The following is a 15,103-nucleotide window of genomic DNA, read 5'->3' as shown; positions in this document are numbered from 1 at the left end:
GGATTACATATATGAAATAAAACAGTTTTCTAAAATGGACTTTCAATCGAAGCAAGAGGTAATAAAGGAAGATCTCCATCGAGACAGAGAGACTTTTAAAACTGAAGAAAGATAAGGAAGACTTCTGTAAACAAGTTATCGATGCTTTTGATCAGAAGGAGCTGCGCATGGACTCCATTTATAAGTAAAGGTAAGACCATAACTTTTTTTTAATAAATGTGCTTTTCATGATGGTATCCTTACATCACACTCATATTTATAAGCGCAGGGCTAAATTTACCGCATGCCTTTGGTAAACGCCGCAGTGAGAAGAGGTTTTAAATTAATAAGCGCCCCGGTGGAAATTCAAGGAAATACGGTATTTAGTGTAATATCCCGGTGTCCCATAACTTTTGTCCAGAAAGAAAATATGACTGATCAATTGTGTGCATCACGATCACAATGATATCAGATCTGCTACGTCAAAGTGTTAGTCAGGGGGAAAAACTGGATGTGAAATGTATTCGTCAAGAGTATTACTAAAGCAGCAAGCACGCTATCTTATTTTTCTCCACGCGCTGGGGGAAAAAGGCGCAGGCTGTCAGCGAGCTCGCCGTCGCCACGGTGTGAACGACAACGAGTTCCTCCCTGTCAGAGTGGAGGAAACCAGGCGTGGAGCCAGGGGTCATCACTGTCTAGTCCCTGGACAGGGATGTCTTAGGAAAACTTCCTGTTTCCGTGTTTTGACAGGTACTACGGGCTTCCCTTGAACACGGCTACACACATAGGAACACTTTGTTATTGCCAATACACATAAACACTGCACTTTCTCAACACATGATGCAAAACTGTGCAAACTCTTTGCTCACATATATTAATCATTACTTTCCCTTTTTTTTTACCAATCCCTGCTCCCAAACTGATCAATGCACAAAGCCGGGCGACAATTTGGAGAGAAAAGTGGAGCAACTGGGACGTGTCTGCTCAGGCTAGACGTTCTATTTGCTTCCAAACCAGAGAGGGTGAAAATGAGGTCACGTCAACACAGTTTCTTAAAGTAACAGGAGGGAAGGAAGGGGAGCACTCGGCGAGCACAGACCTTGTTTTCAACATCTGAAAACAAAACTAATTATAACATGCATGTTTATTACAAACCCCGTTTCCATAGGAGTTAGGAAATTGTGTTAAATGTAAATATCAACAGAATACAATGATTTGCAAATCCTTTTCAATCCAAATTCAATTGAATGCACTACAAAGACAAGATATTTGATGTTCAAACTCATGAAAACTAAAACGCTTCATAAACTAGTGAGCATCCTGGATGATGCCAGTCACACTCTGCATAGTGTTATCAGTAGCCAGAGGAGCCTGTTCAGTGCTAGACTGCTTCATCCCAAGTGCAGGACTAATAGACTCAAAAACTCCTTTGTCCCACACGCCATTAGACTGTACAACTCCTCTCTGGGGCGGGGGGGGTACTAGGATGACAGGGGATGCAAAACAATAACAGTGCAATACGTTTTCATAACATGGTCGCTACTGCCTACTTTGTCTTGTTATATTCTCATTTTACAGTTATAATTTTATTCCCATTGTTGCTTTTTATTTTCTATTCTTATTGTAATATTTCTCAAAATTTTTTTTTCCATTTAAATCCCCATTATTTACTTTTTTTAAATTGATCTCAACTCTGTACACTGCTGCTGGAATTTTTATTTTCCCGAAGGAACTCTCCAGAAGGAATCAATAAAGTACTATCTATCTATCTATCTATCTGAACTGTATTTTTTTTGCAAATACCGTATTTCCTTGAATTGCCGCCAGGGCGCTAATTAATTTAAAACCTCTTCTCACTCCTGCGCTTATCAAAGGCATGCGGTAAAAGTAAGCATGCGCAAATTATTTTAAAACCTCTTCTCACTCCGGCATTTACCAAAGGTATTCAGTAAAAATTTGAGTGTGATGTAACCTTGGACCTTAAATCCTACTGAATAGCTCTTAATCTTCTTCCCTTTTATGTGATTTCAAATGACTGGTATTGAAATCAGCCTCCTACATTTTGAAAATGATGAGAGGGGAAGTGTCACTCGTGACGTCACGAGTTTGACCAGGCGGTAATACTAAGCATGCGCTAATTATTTTGCGAAGCGAGTTTGACCCGGCAGTAATTCAAGGCAGGCGCATACTATATGCCCTGCGGCAATTCAAGGAAATACGGTAATAATTAGCTCCGGGTATTTGCTCTGTTGTGTTACGGTGTGGATGTTCTGCCAAAATATGTTTGTCATTTTTGTTTGGTGTGGGTGCACACATTTGTAACAGTGTTAAAGGTGTTTATATGGCCACCCTCAGTGTGACCTGAATGGTTGTTGACCAAGTATGCTTTGCATTCACTTGTGTGTGTGAAAAGCCGTAGAAATTATGTGATTGGGCCAACACGTTAAAGGTTTATTGGCGCTCTGTACTTCTCCCTACGTCCGTGTACCACTACGTACAGCGGCATTTTTAAAGGTTGTAAATTTTACTTTTGGAAGCCGATACCAATAATTTCCAACATTACATTTTGAAGCATTTATCGGCAGTCCGATATTATCGAACAACTTTACCACGAATATTTGGTACCGAATCAACAGTGTCTCTGCTGGTTGCAGCTTAGCAGTGCGCTGAATTTTGCCTCAATTGTTTCGGAACAATTCATGTTGCGTAAGGAAATCATCTATAAAAAAGAATAACTATACATGTTAATATTTGTAAATATTGATCCATATGACTTGGCTTGTCAGCATGTTTACATTGCACTCTCCCCCTAGAGTGACTTCCTGTGTGCAGACAGCAAACACATAGATAAGATGGACAAATAGAACTCTAACACATACTTGATGTGCATCACTGCAAGGACTTAGCTACCTGGTGATTGAACAGTCTTTGCTCAGTCCTCCCCGGAGTTTTCCGCTCCCTAATCCTGTCAACTAATGCTCACTGTGAGTACTCAGCGCATTTTTAATTCCCCGAACTGCCCTCTTCCCTGACCTACATGTTCCCAGTAAAATCTTCTTCCATACCGTCGTGATCAAAATTATTCAAGCCCCACACAATTTTGGTGTTTTAGCAAGTAGAGATTTATTCCCTATTTTGTTTATAGTCATATCAAATAAAGATGCATTAAATAGACAAATGCAACTTGAATTACATTATTTTTGTAACATACCAAACAGTGTCATTTCTCTTAATATCTCATTGACAAAATTATTCAACCCCTTGAAGATCATAACTCTTAAGAACAGAATTTGAATAAGGTATTTTCAATCAGGTGTTAAAAACACATGTAGATGTGATTAGAACCGTAACGAGCAACAATTAGACTGTGACGCTCAGCTTCTTGTAGATGTTCAATGGTGTATTTGCAACATGGTGAAGTCCAGGGAGTGGTCAAAGAAGTCAAGAGAGGAAGTAATTTCTCTTCATAAGAAAGGATATGGATATAAGAAAATAGCAAAGACATTACACATTCCAAGAGACACAGTTGGGAGCATAATTCGCAAGTTTAAAGCTAAAGGCACAGTGGAAACACTACCTGGGCGTGGTAGAAAGAGGATGCTGTGTGCGTACAGTGGTGAAAACCCCCCGGGTAACAGCTGAGGAACTACAACAGGACATTGCAGAGCGGGGAACGCAGGTTTCGTTCCAGACAATAAGGCGCGCACTACGAGATGAAGGCCTCCATGCCAGAACTCCCAGGCGCACCCCACTTCTGACTACCAGGCACAAGAAAAATAGACTCGAGTATGCCAAAAATCATCTGGAAAAACCCCAAAGGTTTTGGGAAACTGTTCTATGGAGTGATGAGACAAAACTGGAACTCTTTGGGCCTATGAATCAACGTTATGTCTGGAGGAGAAAAAATGAAGCTTAGAAAGAGAAGAACACCTCGCCTACTGTTAAGCATGGTGGGGGGTCAATCATGCTCTGGGGCTGTTTCTTTGCCTCAGGTGCCGGGAATCTCCAGTGCGTTCAAGGCATTATGAATTCTATTTCCTAGCAGGATATATTAGCTGCAAATGTCATGAAGTCAGTGACGAAGCTGAGGCTTGGGAGACGTTGGACCTTCCAACAGGACAAGGATCCCAAGCATACGTCCAAATCAACATCAGAGTGGTTGCAGAAGAAGGGCTGGAAGACTCAAGAGTGGCCTTCACAGTCGCCAGAACTAAATCCTTTAGAAAAGCTGAGGTGGGACTTGAAGAAGGCAGTTGCAGCACGCAAGCCCAAGAATATGAATGAACTGGAGGCCTTTGCCCAAGAGGAATGGGCTAAAATACCCGTAGATGCTTGCAAGAAGCTTGTGTCCGCTTATGTATCACCTTTGAAGGATGTCAGTACTGCCAAAGGCTGTTCTACTAAGTACTAAAGATGCATGGAACTAGGGGGTTGAATCATTTTGTCAATGAGATATTAAAGGGGAACATTATCAGCAGACCTATGTAAGCGTCAATATATACCTTGATGGTGCAGAAAAAAGACCATACATTTTTTTTACTGATTTCCAAACTCTAAATGGGTGAATTTTGGCGAATTAAACGCCTTTCTGTTTATTGCTCTGGTGGCGATGACGTCAGAATGTGACGTCGCCGAGGTAACACACCCGCCATTTTCATTTTCAACACATTACAAACACCGGGTCTCAGCTCTGTTATTTTCTGTTTTTTTGGAACCTTGGAGACATCATGCCTCGTCGGTGTGTTGTCGGAGGGTGTAACAACACTAACAGGGAGGGATTCAAGTTGCACCGAAGATGCGAAAGTGTCTGCCGCCAGACCCCCATTGAATGTGCCAGAGTGTCTTCACAATTTACCGGCGATGACAGACATGGCACAGAGATGTATGGATAACCTGCAGATGCATTTGCAACGATAAAGTCAACAAAATCACAAAGGTGAGTTTTGTTGTTGACTTATGTGCTAATCAGACATATTTGGTTGCGGCGTGACTGCCAGCTAATCGATGCTAAAATGCTACGCTAATCGATGCTAACATGCTATTTACCGGCGATGACAGACATGGCACAGAGATGTATGGATAACCTGCAGATGCATTTGCAACTATAGTATGTTTCCTTCCACCCACATTTAATGCGAAAAAAACACTTACCAATAGACGGATTTAAGTTGCTCCATTATCACAAAATGCGAAAGTCCTGATCGTTTAGTCCGCACATTTTACCGGCGATGCTAACGCAGCTATTCGGCCATGCTATGGCTATGAATAGCATCAGTAGCTATTCGCTCAATAGCTTCAGTTTCTTCTTCAATCCTTTCATACTCCAACCATCTGTTTCAATACATGCGTAATCTGTTGAATCGCTTAAGCCGCTGAAATCCGAGCTAATACCACAGCAAGCTAATATCTTGCTGTGGTATTCCCATTGTTTGTTTACATTGGCAGCACTGTATGACGTCACAGAGAAATGGATAGTGGTTTCGAAGATAGTGAAAATAAGGCACTTTAAAGCTTTATTTAGGGAAATTCTGGGACCGGTAAAATTTTGAAAATAAATTTAAAAAATACAACAAGCCACTGGAACTTATTTTTATTGTTTTTAACCCTTTTGAAATTGTGATAATGTTCCCCTTTAAGAAAAATTTCCTTTTTTGGTATTTTGTAAAATACAGTGTTACAATTTAAGTTGCATTTGTCTATTTGACACATCTTTATTTGATATGACTATAAACAAAATACGGAATAAATGTCCAACTTGCTAAAACACCAAAATTGTGTGGGGGTTGAATAATTTTGATCACATCTGTAGATTTAGGAGCGTTGCTGGTAATGTCATAAAGTGAAGCAATGCATTTAAATGCAGTTGCATGGAAGTGTGAAAGGAAACTACAAACCCCGTTTCCATATGAGTTGGGAAATTGTGTTAGATGTAAATATAAACAGAATACAATGATTTGTAAATCCTTTTCAACCCATATTCAGTTGAATATGCTACAAAGACAACATATTTGATGTTCAAACTGATTATACATATTATATAAATATGTATATAAATATGTACATAAAGTGTTGTATTTATAATCCAACTCCGCGTTCTTCTTGGTCATCGCCGCCGCCGCCGCCTATTATGTTGGAGCCACTATGGACTGGACTTTCACATTATTATGTCAGATGGACTGGACTCTCACACTATTTTAGACCACACTATTATGTTAGATCCACTATGGACTGGACTCTCACACTATTATGTTAGATCCACTATGGACTGGACTCTCACTATTATGTTAGATGGTCACACACATCTGCGGTCCTCTCCAAGGTTTCTAATTGTCATCCCACTGGGCTGAGTTTTTCCTTGCCCTGATGTGGGATCTGAACCAAGGATGTCGTTGTGGCTTGTGCAGCCCTTTGAGACACTTGTGATTGAGGGCTATATAAATAAACATTGATTGATTGATTGCTGATAAACTCTTCCAAGACCTCAAATGTTAATAATTTCCTCTACAAGAGCCTTCATAAAAACAAGCAACCAATTATGTTTAATGAGCTGGAATCTTATGAAAAAAAATGTGTATTTTAGTTGCAGGATGAGAGTTGTGTGGATGCCTGGTGACCTTTCTTTCCATTTCATGCAATTAAAATGATCTTGGCTGTCAAACAGGGGAAATATCTCCTGTTCTTCCTCCATGAGAAACACATCTGGATGAACTGTTAGCCGACAGCTGCCGCAGGAAGTTGCTGAGACAAAAGTGGGAACACTTCAAAGCACGTCTCGCAGAAAACGCAGCTGCAGCGTGCATTTGCGGTCCACGGCTTGCAATCACTGACTTACAAATGTTGTCACCATGTGTAAATGGTAAATAAAAACAGAATACAATGATTTGCAAATCCTTTTCAACTTATGTTCAATTGAATAGACTGCAAAGACAAGATATTTCATGTTCAAACTGGTAGACTTTGTTATTTTTTGCAAATATTAGCTGATTTGGAATTTGATACCTGCAACATGTTTTTAAAAAGCTGGCACAAGTGGCAAAAAAGACTGAGAAAGTTGAGGAATGCTCATCAAAGACTTATTTGGAACATCCCACAGGTGAACAGGCAAAGTGGGAACAGGTGGGTGCCATGTGTGAGGAGGCGTGGCCGCCAGACCTGCAGCGAGGCGGGGGGCGCCAGGGCCGGCTCCGAGACGAGCGTCAGGTGCGTAGATGCCCAACCTGGGCGCAGTTATGCAATCACCTCTCAAAGGGCAGCAGTCCAGAGGAGAGGGAAGTTGAATAAGTTGTTGAAGAAGTTGAAAAGTTGTTGAAGAAGAAGACGAAATGGAAGAAGAAGAAGAAGAACAAAAACAATAAGAAGAAGAAGGATAAGAGGGACAAGAAGAATTGTAAGGACAAAAAGAAGCAGGACAAGCAGAAGAAGAAGAAAAAGAAGAAGAAGAGGGACAAGAAGAAGAAGAGCAAAAAGAAGAAGAACAAGAATAACAAGAAGAAGAACAACAAGAAGAAAAGGGACAAGAAGAAGAAGAACAAGAACAAGAAGATGAAGAAGATAAAGAACAAGATCAAGTCAAGGAAAATGTCAAAGAAAAAGTGGGAAGAAATGGTGAAAAAGAAGGAGAAGACCGGGGACACAGGTGGCCGTGGCCGACTTCCTTTCCCGCTCCCTCAAAGGGGAGTGGGGTGGTTGGGGAGTATACTCAGCCAGTTGGAGTCCCGGCTTACGTCTGGCAGTGGAGGTCTGTGAGGAGGCGTGGCCGGCGAACCTGCAGCGAGGCAGGGCGCGCCGGGGCCGGCTCCGAGACGAGCAGCAGGTGCATAGATGGCCCATCTGGGCGCAGTTATGCAATCAACTCTCACTGTGTAAAAAGGCAGCAGTCGAGAGGAGAGGGGCGGAAGGAGCTGGAGAGCCAAAGCAACAGAAAGCGTGACACAGACGACGACGCGGGAAGCTGAAAAGCGACCAGAAGAGCGAGCAGTGGAAGAGAAAGGAGCTGTAAAGCTACCCGACCAGAGACTGAGAATATTGGAAAATAAAAACAAAGTCACAAAACTGCTTGCCCTCATGTCACTTCATGGTGGTCCATGGAACCCGGAGGGAAGAAGAGCTCCACAGTTGGCGCCCAACCTGGCTGGACCACTGGAAGCGGGGGAGGACGACACCCTGTGGGTTCCATGCAGCCGCCAGCGGCTCGAGGAGTCCCGCCAACAGTTGCGGCACCTGCAGGTGTTGGCGGACGGCAGATGGCCCCCCACAGAAGTTGAAGAAGTTGTTAAAGTTGTTCAAGAAAACGAAATGGAAGAAGAAGAAGAAGAAGAAGAACACAGAGAAGAATAAGAAGAAAAGGAACAAGAAGAAGAAGACGGACAAGAAGAAGAAGAAGAAGAAGAAGAAGATGAAGCAGAACAAGAACAACAACAACAAGAAGCAGAACAAGAACAAGAAGAAGCAAAACAAGAACAACAAGGGGAAGAAGAACAACAAGAAGAACAAAGAAGAAGAAGATGAAAAAGAAGAAAAGAGAAGAAGAAGAAGCAGAACTACAACAACAAGAACAAGAAAAGCAGAAGAACAACAAGAACAAGAACAACATGAATAAACAAGAAGATGAAAAAGAAGAAGAAAGAGAAAAACAAGAAGAAGAACAACAAAACGAAGAACCAGAAGAAGATGAAAAAGAAGAAAGAAAAGAAGAAGAAGAAGAGGAACAAGAAGAAGAAGAAAAAGAAGAAGAACCAGAAGAAGATGAAAAAAACAAGAACAAGAGAAAATGAAGAACAAAAAGAAGAAATGAAGAAGGGGAACAGGAAGAAGAAAAAGAAAAAGAAGAGGGACAAGAAAAAGAAGAAGGACAAAAAGAAGGACAAAAAGAAGAAGAAGAAGAAGAACAACAACAACAAGAAGAACAAGAAGAAAAAGAAGAAGAACAAATAGAAGAAGAAGAACAAGAAGAAGAAGACGGCCAAGAAGGATAAGGACAAGAAGAAGAAGAAGAACAAGAACAAATAGAAGAACAAGAAGAAGTACAAAAACAAGAAGAATAAATAGAAGAAGAAGAAGAAGAAGAAGAAGAACAAGAAGAACAAGAATGATAAGACAAGAAGAACAAGAACAAGAAGAAGAACAAATAGAAGAACAAGAAGAAGTACAAAAACAAGAAGAATAAGAACAAATAGAAGATGGCGTGGCGCAGTTGGTAGAGTGGCCGTGTCAGCAAGCCGACGGTCCCTGGTTCAATCCCCACCTAGTACCGACCTCGTCACGTCCGTTGTGTCATTGAGCAAGACACTTCACCCTTGCTCCTGATGGGTGCTGGATAGCGCCTGGCATGGCAGCTCCCTCCATCAGTGTGTGAATGTGGAAGTAGTGTCAAAGCGCTTTGAGTACCTTGAAGGTAGAAAAGCGCAATACAAGTACAACCCATTTATCATTTTTAAGAAGAAGAAGAAGATGAAGTCAATGAAAAAGTGGAAGAAATTGTGAAAAAAGGAAGAGAAGACCGGGGACACAGGTGGTCGTGGCCGACTTCCTTTCCTGCTCCCTCAAAGGGGGGTGGGGCGGTTGGGGAGTAGGCTCAGCCAGTCCCGGCTTGCGTCTATCTAAATTGTCCAACATGAAATATCTTGTCTTTGCAATCCATTCAATTGAATATAAGTTGAAATTATTTGCAAATCATTCTCTTTTTATTTACCATTTCCACAACGTGACAACTTCACTGCTTTTGGCTTTTGTACAATCATGTCATGTCCTCCTTGCATTAAACAGATTCCATGTGTTTATGTGGCTGATGTTTTTTTTTTTTTACAATTCCTAGATATGCAGCACATAAATCATGGAGATGACAAATGGTCCACACCACACACGTCAATGGGAAAGGGCTGCAGATGAGTAATCCACTTAATTACTTACAACTACTTGTGTGATTCAAAACCACTGAAATGTGTCGGACTAACACAACCTCACTTCCTGGCTAAAGGCCAAACATATTTCATCTGCCGGCACATTTATTTTGTTTACTAACATGTCTTAACAACGGACTCCAGGCATTAATAGGCTGGATTTTACACAAGGAGGCTCCAGTGGAAATGGCTCAGAAATATAAATGCAGGCATCAGGTCAGATATTCCTTATGGAACCGCTCCACCATCATTTGAAAATGTACACGGTTTAAATATATATGATTAAGGTCGTCGCCTCAATTTTTTTCCCAGGCACTATCGTAAATGAATGTCATCAACGTTGTATAGATTCAGCTTGTCAGGACATAAGTTACACCTGCACACACGCACAATGATTCAGAGCTGCAGACCAAATACCGTATTTCCTTGAATTGCCGCCTGGCATGTAATATGCGCCTACCTTGAACTACTGCCGGTACAACCTTGCTTCCTTAGATTATTAGCGCATGCTTACTATTACCACCGGGTCAAATTCGGGACGTCACAAGTGACACTTCCCCTGTCGCCATTTTCAAAATGCAACTTTCACCTCTCAAAGAGCCATTTTAACCCATTTCACAACGACAATGGGAGCCGCAAAACTCTTTTGAAATGTATATTTAATTTACACAGCAAAACGAATTTTTGTCTTGTACTATTGTGTAAACCAGGGGTCTTGTTCATCAGCCACACCGGTTACACTGAAGATTATTGATATAAACAAGTTTAACACTCTTACTAATATGTGCCACACTGTGAACCCACACCAAACAAGAATGCCAAACACATTTCTGGAGAACATCGGCTCTGTAACACATTATAAATATTTAAGTCTCACCTTAAAACTCATTTGTATACTGTAGCCTTTAAATAGACCTCCTTTTTAGACCAGTTGATCTGCCGTTTCTTTTCTTTTTTCTCTCCTATGTCCCACTCTCCCTTGTGGAGGGGGTCCGGTCCGATCCGGTGGCCATGTACTGCTTGCCTGTGTATCGGCTGGGGACATCTCTGCGCTGCTGATCCGCCTCCGCTTGGGATGTTTTCCTGCTGGCTCCGCTGTGAACGGGACTCTCGCTGCTGTGTCGGATCCGCTTTGGACTGGACTCTCGCGACTGTGTGGATCCATTATGGATTGAACTTTCACAGTATCATGTTAGACCCGCTCGACATCCATTGCTTTCCTCCTCTCCAAGGTTCTCATAGTCATCATTGTCACCGACGTCCCACTGGGTGTGAGTTTTCCTTGCCCTTATGTGGGCCTACCGAGGATGTCGTAGTGATTTGTGCAGCCCTTTGAGACACTAGTGATTTAGGGCTATATAAGTAAACATTGATTGATTGATTGATAAACGCAACATAAGAATTACCCAGAATGCAATGCATCCATGACTCTTACTGCTTATATTATACACCCCCCAACCCCCTCCGTGCGTCGGTTGAGGTGGGCGGGGTTGGGGGTGTATAATATAAGCAGTAAGAGTCATGGATGCATTGCATTCTGGGTCATTCTTATGTCGCGTTTATAATGTGTTACAGAGACGATGTTCTCCAGAAATGTGTTTGTCATTCTTGTTTGGTGTGGGTTCACAGTGTGGCACATATTAGTGAGAGCGTTAAACTTGTTTATATCACAACCTTCAGTGTAACTTGTATCACCCAGTATGCCTTCCAAACTCGGCCGTGTGACGATAGAAGCAGCGAAATGCATGCGACAATTAAAAGGTTGTTCCAAGCCTTCAGTGCTGAAAATAATAACCATAATAACGGTTTATTTTTTATTAAATGTGCTCTTTGTGATGGTAGCCACACATCACAATCAATTTTTTACTGCATGCCATTGGTAAGCGCAGGGCTGAGAAGAGGTTTTAGAGTTATTAGCGCCTGCTTACTATTACCACATGTCTTGAATAGACGCAGGAGTGAGAAGAGGTTTTAAATTAATTAGCGCCCCTGCAGCTATTCAAGGAAATACGGTAAGCTACTTTTGGCAGCATCTACCGTATGTCTACACATGTCAGAGTTATTACAATCAGATAAAAGTAACACCTTATGTGACCTTTTGTGAGCTCTAAATGCATGAAACTTTTGGTTTGATGTGTTGGCATCATTTAACACAATATTGTATCAACCTTTACAAATCAGAAAAGAAAAACATACACATACTGTACATATAAATTCACTGTACAAACATACATATACACATACATACATACACTCATGCATATAATCAGGTTTCATCAAACATACACTATATTGCTATATGGCACACTGACCAAGCTTAACCTATTGATGTCTGTGGAACACACTCCCTGACCACTTGAGGGCACCACAGACTGTGAGAGTCCTTTTTTTTTTTTTAGATATATGCATATTAGTTCTAGCTATAAAGCTGTTCTAGTTTTTCTTTTTTCTTTTTTTTTTAATACACTGACACTTTGAGGTTGTTTACTCAATGTAAAGTGCTTTCTACAAATAAAATCTATTATTACTATAACAATCTACAAGGTTAATACAGTCCGCTTCTTTCTTCCCCACAATTTATCTGCTTTCTTTTGCATTTCAAGTTATCAGTACATATATGTACTGCTGCATTTGAAACTATTGTATTGTTGATAATAGAGGTCAATTATTGTTATTCATTATCAGTGATATTTCTATTATGTGTATTGCCCCATTTGTAGTGTAATAATGGTCATTTCTTTGTTATTAAAATTTACTTCGCTAACTGCTTCTTTGCTATCACTTTTACTATCATATTTGTACAAATCCTATTTGTTGATGTTGCTCTATTGTTGTTGTTGTCACTTTGTCTTATCCCCCTCTTGTCCCTGCAATTTCCCCCTCTTTCTTCCATTTTTTCTCTTCCGGCTGCACCAAATAAGAATATAAATCCATTTAATAAAGTCAAATACAAATAAGGCAACAAGTATATAAATAAATAAATAAATGGGTTGTACTTGTATAGCACTTTTCTACCTTCAAGGTACTCAAAGCGCTTTGACACTACTTCCACATTTACCCATTCACACACACATTCACACACTGATGGAGGGAGCTGCCATGCAAGGCGCCAACCAGCACCCATCAGGAGCAAGGGCGAAGTGTCTTGCTCAGGACACAATGGACGTGACGAAGTTGGTACTAGGTGGGATTTGAACCAGGGACCCCTCGGGTTGCGCACAGCCACTCTGCCACTGCGCCACGGGAAAAGTATCCCACACTTCTCTTTTGTAAAGTAAATATGTACAGCCGATATGGGAATCGACATCAAATATATGTTTTGCCTGAGTGGTTGGACACAACCAAAATAAAAAATAATAATAATAATAAAAAAAAAAAGATGACATAAAAGACGAAATTCATCATAACTCGCCTTTAATTTGGACTCTCAGATGTTTTTTTGATTGATTGATTAATTGATACTTGTATCAGTAGATTGCACAGTACAGTACATATTCCGTACAATTGACCACTAAATGGTAACACCCCAATAAGTTTTTCAACTTATTTAAGTCGGGGTCCACGTTAATCAATTTGTTGTAACGCCTTATTTTATGATCGAAAATCCTCTGACAACAACCCAGGCCTATGTTTAGTTTCAGTCCTCACAGGAAAACACAACAATGCACATCTTACCGACTGGTTTGTTAACGCCAAGAAAACCAGCGTTTCCCAGGATCTTGAATACTTTATGAGCCGGAAACTTCCCCTCTGCTTCCCACTGATCGACAAACGGGTTAATCTCCTGCTCGATGATCTGTAGGAGACATGGATTTGTGTAAATACACAACATGCGTTATATATTCATGTGTATGTGTGTACATAAGCTTAACAAGAAACGGTCCCGCTGCAATCTTTACACGTCCCCAAACTGAATCTACAATAGAGGAAACTAATGACATGCGATGGCAGTTTCCTGCTGTGTGGCGCACATCTGCACTTAAGTCTATGTAATCCACGCCTAGCAGACGACTACAAAAGGTATTACAAATCAATGAATAGAGAGCAGCCTGGGAAAAAGGTGAATCTCTAATGATAGTGGTGACAGCCAACATGGCTGTACACGTTTTCGAGGGGGTGACATACAATATGCTAGAAGCAGATGAATGGTTTGGAGCCGATCCCAACCATGGACATTAAAGTGTAAATCACATGTGCTGGGGAAAAAAAACAAGACGGATGGTGTAGGTAAGACCCTCAGAGGGGGGTATAGTCAAAGAGAAATGGGAAGATGAGATTCAGGTGTGTGTCCGTGAGAATTTATTTCCGTTTGACTCAACATCCGCCAATTCTAGGTCATCCTAAAGATGTTTGGTGGGATTTAGCAGGGCTGCACAGTGGGAGCATTTTACCCACATTTGCGACGAGAAATACGTTGTGCGAGTATTAAAAAAAAACAAAAAGGGGGCACACATGCAATTACCGATTTTAAAGGGGAACATTATCAGCAGTGTCAATATATACCTTGATGGTGCAGAAAAAAGACCATATATTTTTTTAACCGATTTCCAAACTCTAAATGGGTGAATTTTGGCGAATTAAACGCCTTTCTGTTTATCGCTCTGGAGGCGATGACGTCAGAATGTGACGTCACCGAGGTAACACACCCGCCATTTTCATTTTCGACACATTGTAAACATTGGGTCTCAGCTCTGTTATTCTCCGTTTTTTCGACTATTTTTTGGAACCTTGGAGACATGCCTCGTCGGTGTGTAACAACACTAACAGGGAGGGATTCAAGTTGCACCACTGGCCCGAAGATGCCAAAGTGTCTGCCGCCAGACCCCCATTGAATGTGCAGGAGTGTCTCCACATTTTACCGGCGATGACAGACATGGCACAGAGATGTACGGATAACCTGCAGATGCATTTGCAACGATAAAATCAACAAAATCACAAAGGTGAGTTTTGTTGATGTTGACTGCCAGCTAATCGATGCTAACATGCTACGCTAATCGATGCTAACATGCTATTTACCGGCGGTGCTAAAGCAGACATGGTACAGATATGTATGGATAACCTGTAGATGCATTTGCAACTATATTACGTTTCCTTCCACCCACATTTAATGCGAAACAAACACTTACCAATCGACGGATTTAAGTTGCTCCCGTGTCAAAAGATGCGAAAGTCCTGATCGTTTGGTCCGCACATTTTACCGGCGATGCTAACACAGCTATTCGGCC

At 41.2% G+C, this 15,103-nt stretch overlaps 1 protein-coding gene across 1 annotated transcript in view; it reads right to left on the bottom strand.

Moving 5' to 3' along the window:
• zgc:85777 (uncharacterized protein LOC405871 homolog) overlaps window positions 1-15,103 on the bottom strand; it is a 65,454-nt gene that overhangs the window by 28,552 nt on the left and 21,799 nt on the right. The window contains exon 2 of the mRNA XM_061882599.1: window positions 13,554-13,674. Within this exon, the coding sequence (XP_061738583.1) occupies window positions 13,554-13,674 (121 nt within the window). The remainder of the gene's footprint in view (window positions 1-13,553; window positions 13,675-15,103) is intronic.

The sequence above is a fragment of the Nerophis ophidion genome, linkage group LG21 (assembly GCF_033978795.1).
Source record: "Nerophis ophidion isolate RoL-2023_Sa linkage group LG21, RoL_Noph_v1.0, whole genome shotgun sequence".
NCBI lineage: Eukaryota > Metazoa > Chordata > Actinopteri > Syngnathiformes > Syngnathidae > Nerophis > Nerophis ophidion.
This window is presented reverse-complemented; position numbering and strand designations above follow the sequence as displayed.